Here is a 17,176-nt window from a genome sequence, read left to right on the forward strand (position 1 = left end):
GACTAATATTTAATTTATTTTTATTTAAATTTGATTACGTAATAAATTTTAGTTAATAAATTTGCATTATTATAATATTTTTTAATTCTTTCATGTCTAGGATTTGGCTGGTTATTATTAAACATTAGTATTTAATAAATATAATAATAATAATATAATAATAATAATAAATAATAAAATCTTTTTATAATTGTTTCTATTTTTTATTATTATGACTACATTAATTTTTATATAAAATAAATACAATTTTTAGAGCACACATTTATTATATATGGTCAGGCAAGCAATTAATAATATTCCATTACAATAAACCTGTAATTGAATTTTACTGACTTTGCACACAAGTAAATCTAGTTTAATATTCCATATAGTAACATTAAAATACCCAAGACATGAAGCCATAATTAAACTAAGCTCACCGAAAACGTCCAAAGGTTGAACCATTAAAATCAATTTAACATGAGCCAGGCTTGAAAATTCGTTTTGATCTTAAGATATTTTCCATATCGATTTTATAGCTTTTGAGATTGGCTTTGAGAGACTTCGTTGCCTTTACAATTGGTTTGCATGAACGCATGGAAATTGTGCAACTATTTCAGAAGCAACAACAAACAAGCGCAACACTTTGACACGAGCTCCACGCATTTTTGAAAAGTCGTTTGCTCTGCTCTGTTGCTGTTCTTTTATTAAAGACCAACAAGAGGCCATTTTTTATTTTTATTTTTTATTTTTAAGTTTAGTTTGTGGGCTTTAGAAGTCCGCGTTATCGACCTGGTTTGACAGCATTACATTTTGTTTCGTTTTTGTCTCGTTTTTCTTAAAGTTTATTAAACATGCCATTAGATTTTAATGGCGTGTGACATTTTTGTTTACGCACAGCTTCAATGTAGAGCAAAACATTAACATGGTCGCATATTAGTTGCTCATTCTCCTTTGCCCATGCCATTGAGTTGCTTAATTAATATTTATCGCATGCCATTTTGTTTGCTGGCCAGCCGAGTGCATCATAATGGAATCGTTAGGCGTTGGCCTGACAAAAAGCTCGTTGCTATGGCCTAACTTAATTGCAAATGCGCCTTCAAATTGGCAATTTGATTAGTCGGACAGAGCCGCCAGCTAACCAACTAAGCCACAAATGGTCCATGTTAAGCCAATTTAATTAAGTTGGAGGCGCTGAATGGCTGCCACAGTGGATGTAGACAACCTTGCGGGCATTCTTAACATGTTCAAGATTTTTACCAACGCACCACATGTATGTAGGCCTGTTGTTGTTGCTGTGAGTGCTGCTGCGTTCACTTTTCAAAATGCTTACAAAATGTCAATTTTCGGCACAATGTTATTTGTTACTTGATCAATGCGATTGAGCAATTGCTGATATGTATGTACTGATTTAATAGCCGCCTGGCTAATTGTATAAGAAAAACGCACGAATATGGCATAGAAATTAAAACTTTTTGGCACTCTGCAGACACCCGAAAACGCACAGCTGGCAACGGGGCTCCGTCTGAGTCATAGCTGGCTAAAGATTTAGAGCACCTCCGGCACATGCTCCCAAGTGGTCTGAAGTGTAGTATAAGCCAATTTTATTACGCTTACATAATTGTAAAATTGTGAAGTGAAGCATTTGCCAGCCACGATGGTGGCATTTGTACATTTTTTTTTCTCGAAATTTTGTCTATAGATTTCTTAAATCATTATTGCCATGACATTTCATTTTCGCAAAAAATCACTTATCACAGCAATTGGATTTGCGATAGCTCAGGCGAATAGTAAGCATAATTTGCTCTTATTGTTGCACATGAGCCAGACACCAATAATCGACCAGAGCCGACCCTGAGCCATTTACCAATTGGGTGTGCGAAGGTTGATTTTCAAATGCCTAACGATCATGTTATTTCTTTTCACACTGCTTCGGCTTTCGCTGAGCTCCATTATAAAATGAAATACCTTTGACCAGCTACCCCAAATCCAGCCGTGGCTGTAATGAAGTCTTCTATATGCCAATTATGGCAATCATGACAACTAATGAGGAATTGCACAGGCCATGGGCTTTAAGCCAACCCGGCTACGGTTTAAACTACTTATGGCTTATGTATTATGTATATTGTATAAACAGCTGTCTGAATCTCATGTTAAAGCAACAACAGCAAAACATGGTTTAAATTACTCCAAAATATTTATGAAATTATTAAATTAAATGACATCAATTTAAAGTTTTTTTTTATGTTTTGTCTCAGTTACTCTTTTTAATTGGGAAGCTCGAGTAAACCTTTCATTTTATTAAGATTTAAAAGGGACCACGAGAATATTTATTGGGGATTCCCTGGTAGCCATGACCTGAAGAGATTGGAGACACAATGCCTTGTTGGAAGCCAGGGTTTATGCGAGGACGACCGACAATGCCAACGGGAACACCAAATTTACGACCAATGAGGGATCCGTAAGCAGGTGAAATTCCTCCAACTCCACCTATTCCACCAATTCTTCCAATTCCACCAACTCCTCCAATTCTACTAACGCCTCCAATGCCTCCACCCAACACAGATCCGTAAGCAATAGGACCTTGAAGACCAGGTCTGTAGCCCGGCGATACAGCTCCAATTGGCGACACGTACGGCGGAACTGGAGGCACGGCTACGACTCCATATGCCAGGCAGCTAAGCAGCAGAACCTTAGTAATTGACATCTTTAAAAGTTTTCCAGCTGCTACTGATGTTCCCTTCGGTGATGCAGATTCTTTTATAGCTGCTGCTTGACCCACATCTTATTTGCCAATTAAATCATGCAAAAGGTCAAGCGTTAAGTGCTAAAAAATAAATTTAATTTTAATTAACTTAACAGCTAATTATAAATTATAATCTAATTATTTAATTGCAGAGTTATATTCGGAATTTCCCAGTGCGTAAATATTTCATATTATTGTACCCCTTAGCGCAACACTTTAGCTCTGCGACAAATATGTTATCATCTATTAATACATTTATTGCATATTATTATAGACTCATTACGTATAATATCTAGTACAACCTAAAATTTGTTAGAACATTTATTAATATAAAGTATTTATTCTTCTCCACTAAGTGATGTGATGATGTGTATCAAGACTAATAGAGCAATGTTGTTAAAATCAATTACATTTGGAAACTCTCTCTCTTTCAGATTCATACGGGCTTATTAGAGTCTGAAAAAGTAGTTGATATGGCTACCGTGAAAGATTGATAAAAACAAAGCAAGTAAATTAAGTTAGGTTTGTCTTACTTGAGTTGAGGTCAACGCAACGAAAAATACAATTTAATTGACAACGCAGCATTTAAAAATATAATCTTATGAAACATTTTAAAGCCTTTTCTTATTTTGAAATCAAAATCACTTTATCTTACTTTGCTGCTTTCAGAATCAAATTACTTAATTTTGAAGAAATGGAATAACCATTGCTTAACACATATCGCAATGGAACAACCTTCAAAGAGAAAGACTTTTTATATGTATAATTTCCTCTAGTGAAAAACAAATTAAATTTTTATAATTCTGTCTTGCTTGAAATTTATTTAAGATTTTTGAGAGAACATATGCGATATGAAAAATAAAGATTCTAATTTGATTATTAGGAGTAGGCTTGTTGTTGTGTGTTCAGTGTAATCAGCGATTTTCCGTTTCCATCTTCAAGAGTCATATTGCCGCTAAAATTGTTTAGTAAGGAGCCTTGGAGCCGACAGTGCGGGAGCCAACAGTGCGAGAGCCGACAATGTCGGAACCCAGTTTCTGACGGATGGGTGAGATTGGACGCGCCGCGCCAGCTGCCGGTCCTCGTCGTACGGCACCGCCATAAGATGACCGCTGCTTGAGGGGGGCAGACAGACGAGATCCCTGGCGTTTGCCTCCGACGGATGGAGCTCCGATGACAGTTTGGCGATTCACAGATTGAGCACCGACAATGGGACGGTCAGCAGGTAGACGTTTGCCGCCCACATTGACTGGAGCGCGATTATCAACAGGGCGCTGTGCACCTGGTGCCAAATTGAGAGGAGCAGAAGCAGCTGGAGCTCTGACCGCGCCCTTAGCTGGCGGCAAATAGGCATTCGATGGTCTCGAAACAGCAGGTCCTGCCACTGGTGGGCGTAGAGGAGGAACTCCTGCGTCTTGGGCAACCGGACGTCCTTCCACTGACGATAGTTTGGATGGTGCTGCGCCGCCAGCCAAGGCACCGTACACCAGGCAACTCAACAGGATAATGTAAGTAGCGGCCATTTTAGTAATCGGAGAAAGGCAGATGTTTTTAGTTGGCAAATTAGTTCGTTGACAACTGATATTTTTCTGATCAAACTCGACGCTTTTATAGATCCAATTCCTGAATGCTCATTCGTCAAGTGCATTAATATTTCAATTAGTCTGTTCCAATTAGGCGCAGATGATTTATCTCATGTGAACATTAATGCATTGATTACCTGATTACAGAATGAATCATCTAATTAAATAAAAGTTGACTTGACCAAATTTCATAAATAATATAGATTTAGATTTGTTTCATGTATTTTATCCATGTACTTTTCTATTACTGTATTCCAGACAATGAAAACTCTGCAGCAATTAAGTCAATATGTCAATGTTTGCATATATTTAATAAAAATCAACCATACGTCGTTTCTATATATATCGCTATTTTCCAACTTATAGGTAAATTCGTCTGCTAAATCCCAAGATTATGTGAGTACACAAAATTTGGTAAGTATTATATATTTCATAGTAAAATTTTTAAAATTATATGCTCATGAAGCACATCAAACGAAATCACACAATATATCCACATATATCAAAATGATTACTGATTGCCATTAGTATCTATGTATCTATAAAGCTAAGCTCAACTTTATGCTTTCAAGCTGGATTCAAAGACCATTCCAATAGTATAGGGACTATTATGAAAACCTATACACTATGCAAATAAGAAGAAGGTTCAGATAAGAAGTTTCAGTGCAGCAAATATTATTGTAGCTCAGTCTAAACTCAATTTATGCTATTTCTATTTAAAACCTGATTGAATCTGATTGTATTTCCGTTTTCCTCAACCTGGTCTATACCACTTTGGTTCATTCTGTTTTTTTGGGCATCGCGACTTTAGGCTTTCTTAATATAAACGGGAGCCATCAGTAATTGGTTCTTAGGGGTTCCATAGTTTAAATGTAAAAAGTAAACGTTGAAGGACATATTAAAAATATTTTCATTTTATTCAAAATAAAATCAAATATATTTTATAATATACAATAAGACCATCAACACCTGAAACTGTTATTTATAATTAATAATTGATATAAATTATTAAGGAAGAAATTATTTTCTAGAATATTTTTATTTGAGTAAAGTTATAAATTTGTTGCGTATGTTTAGTAGTATCACAAGTGGAATTCATATATTAATGATATTTAGTAGGGAGTCTTGGAGCGGTCTCTGCTTGGCTCCAAGATAGCACCTTCGGTAGTTCCAGCAAAAAAAGGCCGTTGATTAACAGGTGTAAGTATAGTAGATCCAGCAGCAATTGGATTTTCGAAGCTTACGGGCAATGTAGTGCCAGTACCCACGGATGGTCGATAGGGCCGTGAATATGCAACAATGCCGTATCCGAACAAAATCAGAAGGATAACGAGAGTAGAACTCATTTTTGCTATCGACAAACAAATAATTATTTGAATTTATAATAAATAAATACAGCATTTATTTATTTAACAAATGATTCTTATTTCTATCAAACTCGGCGCTTTTATAGATTCAACTCAAACAATTAAAAGGAAAATCATTTATTATTTAATTGGCAAAGAAGATTACAGCTTGACGTATATACTATAAACAATAATTTATAGGGACTCATTATTCGACACGCGCCAGTTTTAAATGAGAACAAACTTACTTTCGGAGATTCACCTTATATTATTCGAAAGCGCCGGTATTTTTTAAAAATGAAGCACGTGTATTAATTAACCAAAAATTTGACAAAAAACAAATCTTGATTTTAAATCCCGAAGGCAACAAAAATAAATATAAGTAAAATAATTTTAAGGTCTATGCAAATAGTAAATAATATAAATTGTTTAAGCTTTTAAAATACATTTTAATGATTTTTGATGAAGTGAAATGGGCATATAGGTTTTTGTAATTTAAGCAAAATACTCTTAATTCAAATAATATTATCGGAATATGATCTGATAAAACCTAAAAACATTCTCTAGGGATTGTTTAGATAGGGCAAGCTCTATTTGTCATATATTTCCCACTAGGGTTACTTAACATGTTAGACATGTTTTTGTTTTTAAGAGCGACTTATTAAATCAAATTATACTTCCCTCGGAAAATAAAATAAATTTCAATTGATTTGAGTTTCATGGAAGCGTAAACTAGTATAACGCGTTCAGTTGCATCCTACTATGTATATTCGACTTAGTATATTATATTAATTTCGATTCTATCCCATCTAACGTGATGAATTCAACTTTAAAGTTTTAGATTGGATTATAATGAAGCTATCCCCATTTTGACTAAACAAAAATAATTAATAAATACTAATTAATTAATTAATATAATTAAAAATTAATTGTCTTTAACGTTACTATATTGTACACTTTTTTTTGCAATAAGTTTATTTTAATATTTGTATGTAATAGTCAAGAATTCTATAATAATTGTTTTCATCATATGCTTTGTGGGTCGTAAGATCCGATAAGTGCATAAACATACACTTATCTGATATCATGATGTTTAGTAAGGAGCGGTGGGGCCAAAGGTACGAGAGCCATAACCGCTCTTTGGGTTTGGTGCAGGTACAACAGGACGCTGGATAGGACGCTGGACAGGACGTTTGCCACCTCCTGGGCGTTTTATTGGTCCTGGAATGACAGGTCCTGGAATGACAGGTCCTGGAATGACAGGTCCTGGAATGACTGGTCCTGGAATGACTGGTCCTGGAATGACTGGTCCTGGAATGACTGGTCCTGGAATTACTGGTCCTGGAATGACTGGTCCTGGAGCTACAGGGCGACCAGAGGGTCTGCAAACAATTGGTGATGGGCGTCTGCCTACTCCTTTAGATGGTGGCAAATTAATAGCAGGTAGCTCAACTGCGGGTAATGTGATTTCAGGAATGCGCACAGGAATTTGGACTGGGCGTTTGGCAAGCTGGCTTCCAGTTGGTGGCAAAGAGGAGGGTGGTGGTGGAATGGCTACGATGCCGTATGCCAGGCAGCTCAACAGAATAACGAGAGTGGCAGCCATTGTTGATATTATTTCAAAAAGGTCTGTATGATTGTTGCTTGTTTGTTGCTCAGGGACAACTGATGTCTTTGTTGAGAAACCTTGGCTTATTTATAGCTCGAAATTCCCGATAAAATTAGACCAAAACACTCAATTATGATCTTTATCAAACCCTAGTCATTAAAAAGATAAGAAAAATGCAAAATGAAATACTTGATCTAATCTAATAACCCAATTTGAACAGAGTTTGGATTTGCTTCAGTATGTAGCGGTGGTTGAACTCTGAACTTAGGACTACGAGACAGAACTTTAATGTATCAACTATGACAAGCTTAAGTGGGTAAGTCCGAGTAATTCGCTTAGTGAGCTTGATGACTTTGTCAAAAAAATTGTAATACTTCTGTTTTTGTATAAACCGGTGTAAAAATAAAATTAAGCAGAAAGGCATTACTTATTGGATTTACGATGGGAAATTTATTATTTAATATTTTTTTCAAATGCTCCGATGTTCTATTTTCCAAATCACAAATCCCTTCTGTTGTAAAAATTTGATTGATTGATATATACAAAATCCGAAATCTACTAAGTCGGTGTATTCATGTCCCGTACGAAGTTAAAGCCTTATAGACTTCCCATAGCAAACTTAGAACATGTTTGCATTAAATAACCTATAACTTTTCCGTTCCATTGAATAAAACTAAACTTATATTAAAATCTGTATATGTCGTACATTAATTTCATTTTTTTTTTTTTTTTCAGAATAGAGCTTTCTTATTTACTCTTAATTAATTTATGACCTAAACCAGTGACTTTAGCAAGATAAATCGTCCGTGAACAAATAGTTGTAGACTTTGTATACGAATTCTTCGGCAGAATCCATGAGCCTCTTAACAAGGTGTTTGTGACATTGATTGTATGATAGGCATCTATTGCTGATATATTGTATTGCTTCTTTCACATTTCCTGATTTAAATAGGAAACTATACCATAGCCTCTGTTACTAAAAATAAATGTAATCTATTCAATTTTCTGCTTCGCTAGTAATAATAAAATACATTTTTGTGTTTGTTGCAGCTATTTGTATATTTTTGTAATTATATAGTTGATATAGTTTATTCGAAAGTTATATAATGATCGTTTTCATCGAATGTGCAGGAATTTCGGGTTTCAAGACCTCAATCACCTCATCTCATGATATTTAGTAGGGAGCGTTAGGGCCGACGGTGCGAGATCCGCTCTTGGAGCATCCAGCGGAGATCGGTCTTTGTGGAACAGGTGCAGGTGCAGCTGGTTCAGCAACAGGACGCTGGACAATTGGGCGAGGAGCTACGATGAGAGACGGCCTCTGCACAGATGGCCTCTGGACAGATGGCTTCTGCACAGTTGGCCTCTGAACAGATGGACTCTGGTCAGATGGAGCAGGAACAACGGGGCCATAAGAAGATGGACGTTTGCCGCCCACGTTGGTTGGAGCCCGAACAGTAACTGGTGCAGGCCTAACAGTTGCAGGAGCTGGAACGGGGGGTTCGACCACTCCCTTAGCTGGTGGCAAGTAAGATGGTGATGGATTGTTAACCACAGGAGCTGGCAGGGCTGGGCGACCGCCAGGTGAGCTTCCAATTTGCGAAGGACTGGCTACGATGCCGTATGCGAGGCAGCTCAGCAGTATAACGAAAGTGGCAGACATTTTTGATATTTCAGAAGGTTCTGTATGTGTTCCTTGAGGACAACTAATGCCTTTCTTCAGAAACCTCGGCTTATTTATACTTCCAAATTCATATAAAAATTTACTCAAGGCACTCAATCAAGATTTCAATCTGTCCCTACACAAAAAACAGTTAAGAATAACGCAAAGCTAAGTACTTGATAAATCTAATAACCTGATTTAGTTATCGGAGAGCTGTGGTATGCTCCAGTTTTAGCGGTGGTTGATCTCTGAACTTAGCGGTACGAGTTTAGATTGTAGTGCAATAAAAGTATAGATTGTAATTCAATGTTAATCTTACAAGTTTGAAATATACAAGTACATATAGCCGGAAGGGGCCCTGTTCCTGCCGACGCTACTTTTTCAATCATAGATACAAATAATGAATTAATTATGGAAAATAAATTCCTAAAACACTTTAATCTCTTTTATGGCTAGCAGTTGCTCTACTATAAAAATTAACCGCTTTACTCTTTCAGATTATACGCATTAATTCAATTCAGCTATTAGATTAGCTCGTATGACTTTACATCTGCTCGAGTCTTCAGATTTTCATCTAGTATTATGCGAATTGGATATAGGCTTAAAATACTACCAAAACTGCATTAAAGTCCATTAAGTAACTTAGAAATTATTAAAAAAAAACCTTTGACCAATTACCAAAGGAACGTGGCAGCATATGCATTTTACCTTTGCACACATCTAAGGATAGAAATAGATATTGAATTATGTTTGAATTGTTCTTACTAGCAATGCCTATTTTTTCCCCTCCCCTCTTTACACCCTACAAACACTTATACACTGAGGAGCATATATAAGGAGAAAAATCTGCCGGCGTTAAGGGTATTATCTAGTCGAGCAACATATATGTACCTTCATTCTTGTTTCTAACTTGTTCATAACTTTATTTGTGATTTCGAATATAAATTCTACGTATTGAGAAGGTCCCAACCGTGCGACTCTTCCAATCTACAATATATATTATGACTGCGCATTTGCGTGTATTGGTAGTAATATTCCAACCAGTATGAAAACTTCATTCTTTCTACTCCAACGTCTTACGCAATTTATACCTGAATGAAATATAAAACGTTTGATAACTTTTGTACTTGTAAATCGAAATAACAATTTATTTATTTTCATTTTGTCTTCAAATTAAAGAATAAAAAACTGTTTTTTCTTTGTAGCTATGTGTTTATTTTAGTAATTTGATGAATTATTTGGAAAATTGGTAATAAATGTTTTCATCGCAAGTTTTGGGGGTCACAATTTTGAGTGGGGGCTGTCTTGGTATTTAGTAGGGAGCGTTAGGGCCGACAGTGCGAGATCCGCTTTTGGAACCAGAAGAAACCGGTCGCTGTACAGGCACAGCAGGTGCAACAGGACGCTGGACAATGGGGCGAGGAGCTCCGATGAGAGATGGCTTCTGCACAGCTGGTGCAACAGGACGCTGAACAATGGGGCGAGGAGCTCCGATGAGAGATGGCTTCTGCACAGCAGGTGCAACAGGACGCTGAACAATGGGGCGAGGAGCTCCGATGAGAGATGGCTTCTGCACAGATGGATTCTGGGTAGATGAAGCAGGATCAACAGGACGGTAAGATGATTTACGTATGTCACCCACGTTGACTGGAACTCGACCAGAAACCGGGCGCTGCGCAACTGGTGCGGACACAACAGATCCGAGAGCTAGTTGAGCTGGATTCGAGGGTATGGACACAAGAGGCTCAGCACCTGGACGTCTGCCCTGCTTAGCTGGTGGCAAGTAAGATGACGATGGTTTGTTAGCTACGGGACCCAGGACAGATTGAGCTGGGCGACCGCCAGGCAAGCTTCCAATTTGCGAAGGACTGGCTACAATGCCGTATGCGAGGCAGCTCAGCAGGATAACGAAAGTGGCAGCCATTGTTGATGTTATTTCAGAAGGTTCTGTATGTGTTGCTTGTGGACAACTGATGTCTTTAATGAGAAAGTCCAGCTTATTTATAACTCCAAACTCCCAACAAAATTTGGCTAAGGCACTCAATTAAGATTTGAATCTGTCCTTACACAAACAAATTAAGAACAACCCAAGTTAATTACTTGATATATCTGATATATCTAATAACCTGATCCCAAAATATATTACTGACATTGGATTTGCTCCAGTTTGAAGCGATGTCTGATCTCTGAACTTCATATTTTATAATTATATATTACAACTAAAAATACAAAGTGTGTGAGGCTTAAGACCCGAATAATTGGAGCTCTGTCTGACTTTGTGAAATAAGTTGAATGACTTTTGTGTATGGATATTTTTATTGAATACAAAAATAAATTTTAATGTTTACAATTGTTGTTCTCCACAAAACAATTAATTTTGCGATGGGGGAGAGCTAACACATTTTCCAAGATCGTAGAACGAGTAGGCTATTGAGAAATTCGTAGATCAGTTGCTTATTATTCTCAAACACTCACAGTTAATACTCACCCCTTTCGTGGGTGCATATATAGTTGCGCATCTCGCACTCATTGCTGAAGGTTATGTACTCCTCCTGGAAGAACTGAGCACAGACAGGCTCAAAGTTTCTCTCGCACGGCCTCTCACAGGTCTTTTTGCAAGTCTCTCGATCCGTTTCCACCAGCTCCGCCTTGCCCTGATCACGGCGCGCACATTGCTCGACCTCTAGCAGGCACCTGTTATGGATCACATGACAACGCTCTTCGTCGGTTGCCCAGATGTAATCCTTCTCCGCCGAGCACTTGTACTTCACATTACAGTCGAACAGGCTGTGTCGCGCCTCCGTTCCCTTCAGTATGGCCAGAAGTGAAAGCAAGGCGATTGCCAATGCCAATTGATTTTTGCTGCTATTCCACATCTCTCTCATTGACGGTTTTCCTAGTAACTTGGCTATTTCAGCGGCATCGGCACGTTTTTATATGACTTTGCATGCATTGACGTCACTTCGTGGGATTTTTGCAAGCCGACAGGTAACGAACCTTTATATTTGTTTATACAACCACAATAGATATTAATTTTATCGTTTCATCGACAGATTTTAATTACTATTCATTGAAAAACGTACTTGTACTTTAATTGGGCTTTTATTATAGTATTCAAACTGAAATGGTATATCACTACCATCTTCACTCCATATGAATATAATTTAGTAATATTATATTTCGTCATATAATAAATGAATCAAAATATTTGTTCTCTGACTCATTGTCATTGATTTTTAAAATCGTAAACTTCAAGCTAATTCATAATATATATCCATATTCAATATATTTACAATCTGTTATCTCGATCAGAGTTAAGCTCAACTTTATAATTTCTATTGCAGAAACAAATCCCTCGTAACACAACATTCTTATAGCTTGACAATTGACTCAGGGTCATAGAGTTATGACTTCTTTATTTTAACATACCATTTGTTAGATCAATGCCGTCTAAACTCTAAACTCATGTTGAATTGCTTGTATATAGTAAAAATCCATCAAGACAGCATTTGCCACTGTTTTTTTTTCCAACATTCATTAAAGTTTATGAATATAACAAAAATAACTGTGTAAATAAAAAGTAAACAAGTTTTTCGCGTCTAAGTTATAAAACAGGTTTCAATGTAGGAAAGTATTATTTGGCTTTTTTGCACTTCGGCTACTCTTTTAATACTTTTATTGTTTTAATATGATAGAATTATTATAGTAGATGAAATAGAATTATTATAGGATATGTTGCACATTCATATACGATTTTAATAAAGCCAAGTTCCGTAAAATATTAATTAGATAGACGATAGACTAAATTTCATGAAGCTCCTGGGAAAGGGCTTAACACAGATACCGAAATTTATACTGTCCCAATATACTATAATTGTTAAAGTATTAATTAATTGAAGTTTAAAATTGAGTTGATAAAGTTTATTGATAAAGTTTATACTAAATTTGATTATATTGATTGAGCCTATTTCTTATATACTCTAAACTTAAAATTTTTAATTTGCTAACAAGTCTTCTTATCAAAAAAAACGTAGGGCTTTCTGCATTGAGAGAAGCCGTCTAATTTTGTTTGGAATTCGTTTTAAAAGCTTGCCTTAAAAGACTCTGATTGTCAATCACAATCACATTAAAAAAATTTAAGGTCTATATAAAATATTATCTTTTTAACACAAAAGTTAATTAACTAATTAAAGATATGAACAAAAATCACATAAATATGTTAAGGTCAAGACAGATCAGCTAATTAGTATTGACAGCTGTGACCCAAATAAGGAAAGGTTATTTAAATAATATAATTATAGCATATTCAAATTTTTCATAAAAGATCCTCAAACGTTTCCTATCCTATATGTGTATGATATGAGTACTAAATGTAGAAATAACTACAAAATAATTGAAATTTTTGCTCTATTCGTTCACTTAATTATAAGTTTTCATTTTAGTCAAAGAAAGCTGAAAAAAGAAAACAGACATCATTTTGGGCTCTGGTTTATATACGAGATTACGTACTTTCGCCGGTTTGGCAGGTGTGCACAATCTTTTCGCATGCATTGCCAAAGTGTCTTAATTGGCCCTTATAGGTGCCTCCAACTGGTTGATAAATTAGTGGGCAGACCCTAGGGCAGAGCTTTTGACACTCCTCCTTGGTCGAAATGGTGAGTGCTGTCAATTGTATATGATTTTAATTAAATAGTCACTGAGTTGAATTGACAGGTTCAGTTGCTTACGCGGCTTCCGGTGGCAGTTCTCCCTGTCGAAGTAACACTTATTACGGAAGACACTGCAACCGCCCCCAACTGCCCACACAATATCCTCAGTGTCGGGACAATCAGCCGAGCAGCTGGCAGTGGCGTGACTTAAGGCCAGGCCAAGCAATACGAAAACCGCGTAAATTAGCTTCATTTCGACTGTTTAGCATCAACTGCTGCCACATTGCCCAATGTAATGGGAATATATAGCACAATCTAAAAATGAAACTAGCTTGAGCATTTGAATATGTTTGTATATTAGTAGGTATGTTTACTAAAATGCTGAGCAGCTGATAAAATAAACAGGTTTTGTTCACACACACACACACATACACAACAGTTGTTCATAGAGCGAGAACTCTCCATGCAAACAAACAATATTCAGATTTTACTCATTAGCTTATTAAATATGACGTAAATCAAGAGACCGTGTTGATAAGGTTAATGATTTCTGTACAGTAATTGGATAAGTGAATAGTTTAATCTATCAATGGGTGTATCCCAATCTGAAAGCGAGCTCATAGACCATTAACTAAACTAACCCACGTAAATCTAAAAATGTATGTTTAGTTCTGGCTAAGAGCTAATAGGTTTCTCTTTTGTGTTTATTATAGTGCTAGAGAAATTATCATTTCTTTGATAAACAAATCACATATGTAAATAAGAACAATATTAACTTGTTTTAATATTTGAAAATCAAATATTGTAATAATGTGTACTACTACAAATTAAAGTTAAGGTTATTCAAATGACTTGATTCATTGAAATATTAATAAGTATCAGATTCCAAGAATATATATAGATCTGAGACTTTGATTTGAAATTACCGATTAACTTTTATTCATTGATTTATTTTTTTTATTGCAATTATTTATATTTTTTATTTATTTATTAATTAATTTTTTTTATTATTTTTTTTTTTTTTTTTTTTTTTTTTTTTATTTTTAATTTTATTTTTTTGTATACAACAAAATTTATTTCATTAAAGTTTGAGGTTTTTGTTAAAGAGAACATGTTAAGCTTTCAAAAATACCAAACCTATTCAGTTGAGCAGCACTGTATATGTTTATAATACCTTAACCTTATACCAACTGATATAGAAATATTATTTGGTACACCTTTAAAAATGAATTATTTTAAATTTCTTTATTTTTATTCATATTGTGCTAATTCTCCTCGAGAACAGCTTCAGCAAAGCCAACACGTTTGGCGTCCGCATCGAAAACGCTGTAAACGCGCGTCAGGAATATATCGCCCAGCACCCAGAAGCTCTCATCGATTGGCATAAATCCAGCGATACAGATCGTTTTACTGGGAGTTTCTAGCTTAACCACATAGTCGGCAGGGCTTAAAGTAAACTTCTTCTCTCCGACATGGAAGTAAACATCTTGCAGATTCTCCGCCTGGCAGCTAACGACGTTCGATCCGTTCACAATGATGGCCCCGATGGCGCGCTGCAGCTCCTCAAAGAGATCGATTGGCAGCAGAATAAATGAGGTGCCCGTGTCCAAGATGACTTCAATCTTCTCTGCCACTTGTCGATTGCCCACAGCCACGCTGGACATCTCGAACTGCCAGTAGCCGACCCTGGACAACGGAACATAGTGGAGATCGCCCAGGTAGCGGGACTCGTCAATGCCCCCAAATGTGATCTCGCCGCCATACAGCTCGCCAGGCATGCGCCGCAGATAGACCGAGAACAGGCAATGCTCGACGAGATGCTGCTGGCAGAGGAGCTCCAGGAAGGGTGTCGTGTTGCGCCAGCCAATCTCACCGAAGCCCAGGCCCACGATGCCATCGAAGGTCGTCGGAATGAAGGCAGGCTGATAGTGCGTCAGCGTCTCCCCGAAGGTCACGCCGGGCACAACAACATCCGCTAATCGCAGCGTATCCTGCGACAGATATCCACTCACATAGCCACTGCCGTAGGCCATCGAGTAGTTGCGACCAATTGGCACGTGGCTCTTCGACTTGCGCGCCTTGTAGCGGCTGTGCAGCTGGCAGGCGATATTGCTCTCCGGGCAATTGCTCGAGGGCAGCCACGTGTTGGCCGAGCCCGTGTCGAAGATCACCCTGAACAGCTGTGGGGGCGTGCCCATGCTAATGCGCCCATAGTACTCCATATTGTCTCTATTTTCCAGTGTTAGCTTCAGCGTCTCAGTTGCAAGAAAACTGTGCAATTGCGGACTGGCCAAAGGCTTCGCCTTCACCTCCAATGACACTCGGAGCATGAGAGACTTGGCCAAGGGGCTGACATATACTTGAAGTAGGTAAAAAACTATTATACACATTTGTAACATCTTCGATGAGGCTTGTCCGAGAACTGAGCTATTTCGCTCTGGACGCTGTTAGCTGCCAATACACCTGTTGGCTGTAATGAGCCCATTAAGGCCAACCCATAACGTGTGCTTAGGCATACCAATATATTTATAGGCAATACAATATTAGGGGGAAATAACGGGAATAGCAATGATTTTTTAAAGTATTTAATACGGAATGTTCCCATTTTCAAATGCGGTTATCAGTATTATTTATATATTGATTTGATTTTGGATTGGTAAACCTATAAAAGTATTTTTTATGTTTGAGTAATCAACTTAGTTCTTCAGGGCATCGCACAGTGGTGAAAGTCCTTTACAAGGCGATTCCTGCCAGTCTGTAAAAATGTATTTTTTATTAATTAAAATATAATAAAATATATATCAATATATTAACGAAAGATGTAGTCACGTAAGACTAGATTAAGTTGCCACTCAGAACACATGTTGTACATCCAATATATAAATATGTGACTTACTAATTCCCTTAGTGCAGGCATTAACTCCCATCACACAGCTGTTTGAGAACTCGCAGCGCACCGGCCTTCCCTTGATCGTGGCCTGTCCACAGACCGGTTTATATATCGCTGGACAGATGCTCGGGCAATCGTAGGCGGCGAATATTTGGCCACAGCAGAGCAGCAAACCGATTAGCACCAAGCAGAACTTCATTGCGATGGAGAGTGACAATGGAATATTTGTTAGTCAAATCATCCGCAAGCTTATATAGCGACTGTTTGGCATTTGGCTAAAACTGGTTTCCTCTCTGAGAACGTTGGCATAGAGAGCAAAACAATTGTCATCTGCGTAGATGTGCGAGCATATTAATTAAAAGTGAATCCCAATTCGTATATGAGTGGAATCAGATAAACAAACACACTATGATTATTTCTGTGAACAGTCATTCCAGGTACTTATTACACCTGACTTGCAAAATAATTACACGAGTGTGAAACCTGAAGCCAGCTATCGTATGACTCTCGCTCAAAGCTGATCATTAATCTGGGCTTGACTGAAATATTGTAATAAATTTATGTGGGTTAACCGAATTGACCATTCGATTTTCCATTTAGAAACCTCATTTTATGCCACGAATCGATTCGTTACATAGCAATTGTTGGCAAGCGTGGCAATAGGTCGAATAATATTCAGTACGCCGCTATGTATACCAGCTGGATGTGGAG

At 37.1% G+C, this 17,176-nt stretch overlaps 5 protein-coding genes across 6 annotated transcripts; all 5 read right to left on the minus strand.

The window, feature by feature from the left end:
* Positions 1–8,295: 8,295 nt before the first annotated feature.
* On the minus strand, positions 8,296–10,850 carry LOC6573843 (serum response factor-binding protein 1). 2 transcript variants are annotated; one of them, XM_001999866.2, is made up of 2 exons: positions 10,316–10,850; positions 8,296–8,622 (listed from the first exon to the last, which is right to left on the minus strand). In XM_001999866.2, exons 1-2 carry the CDS (start codon positions 10,848–10,850, stop codon positions 8,438–8,440), a joined length of 720 nt encoding a protein of 239 aa, XP_001999902.2. In that variant the 3' UTR covers positions 8,296–8,437. The 2 variants fall into 2 exon arrangements, with proteins under 2 accessions (XP_001999902.2, XP_043863348.1); XM_044007413.1 differs by lacking the exon at positions 8,296–8,622 and having other exon boundaries at positions 10,118–10,363; positions 10,490–10,850.
* LOC6573842 lies at positions 10,644–11,842 on the minus strand. The gene is made up of 2 exons (XM_001999865.4): positions 11,415–11,842; positions 10,644–11,353 (listed from the first exon to the last, which is right to left on the minus strand). Exons 1-2 carry the CDS (start codon positions 11,809–11,811, stop codon positions 11,298–11,300), a joined length of 453 nt encoding a protein of 150 aa, XP_001999901.2. The 5' UTR covers positions 11,812–11,842; the 3' UTR covers positions 10,644–11,297.
* A 990-nt stretch (positions 11,843–12,832) lies between these two features.
* Positions 12,833–13,875, minus strand: LOC6573841 (U-Kazal-Dg21.2). Its single transcript, XM_001999864.4, has 3 exons — positions 13,654–13,875; positions 13,436–13,588; positions 12,833–13,378 (listed from the first exon to the last, which is right to left on the minus strand). The coding sequence occupies exons 1-3, from the start codon at positions 13,826–13,828 to the stop codon at positions 13,365–13,367; spliced, it is 342 nt and encodes a 113-aa protein (XP_001999900.2). The 5' UTR covers positions 13,829–13,875; the 3' UTR covers positions 12,833–13,364.
* Positions 13,876–14,801: 926 nt separating this feature from the next.
* On the minus strand, positions 14,802–16,041 carry LOC6573840 (aspartic proteinase). Its single transcript, XM_001999863.4, has one exon. It carries the CDS (start codon positions 15,972–15,974, stop codon positions 14,841–14,843), a length of 1,134 nt encoding a protein of 377 aa, XP_001999899.2. The 5' UTR covers positions 15,975–16,041; the 3' UTR covers positions 14,802–14,840.
* Positions 16,042–16,144: 103 nt separating this feature from the next.
* On the minus strand, positions 16,145–16,694 carry LOC6573839 (vasotab). Its single transcript, XM_001999862.4, has 2 exons — positions 16,472–16,694; positions 16,145–16,330 (listed from the first exon to the last, which is right to left on the minus strand). The coding sequence occupies exons 1-2, from the start codon at positions 16,662–16,664 to the stop codon at positions 16,272–16,274; spliced, it is 252 nt and encodes an 83-aa protein (XP_001999898.1). The 5' UTR covers positions 16,665–16,694; the 3' UTR covers positions 16,145–16,271.
* Positions 16,695–17,176: the final 482 nt, after the last annotated feature.

Source organism: Drosophila mojavensis, unplaced genomic scaffold (assembly GCF_018153725.1).
Source record: "Drosophila mojavensis isolate 15081-1352.22 unplaced genomic scaffold, ASM1815372v1 contig_16, whole genome shotgun sequence".
In the NCBI taxonomy this organism is placed as follows: Eukaryota; Metazoa; Arthropoda; class Insecta; order Diptera; family Drosophilidae; genus Drosophila; species Drosophila mojavensis.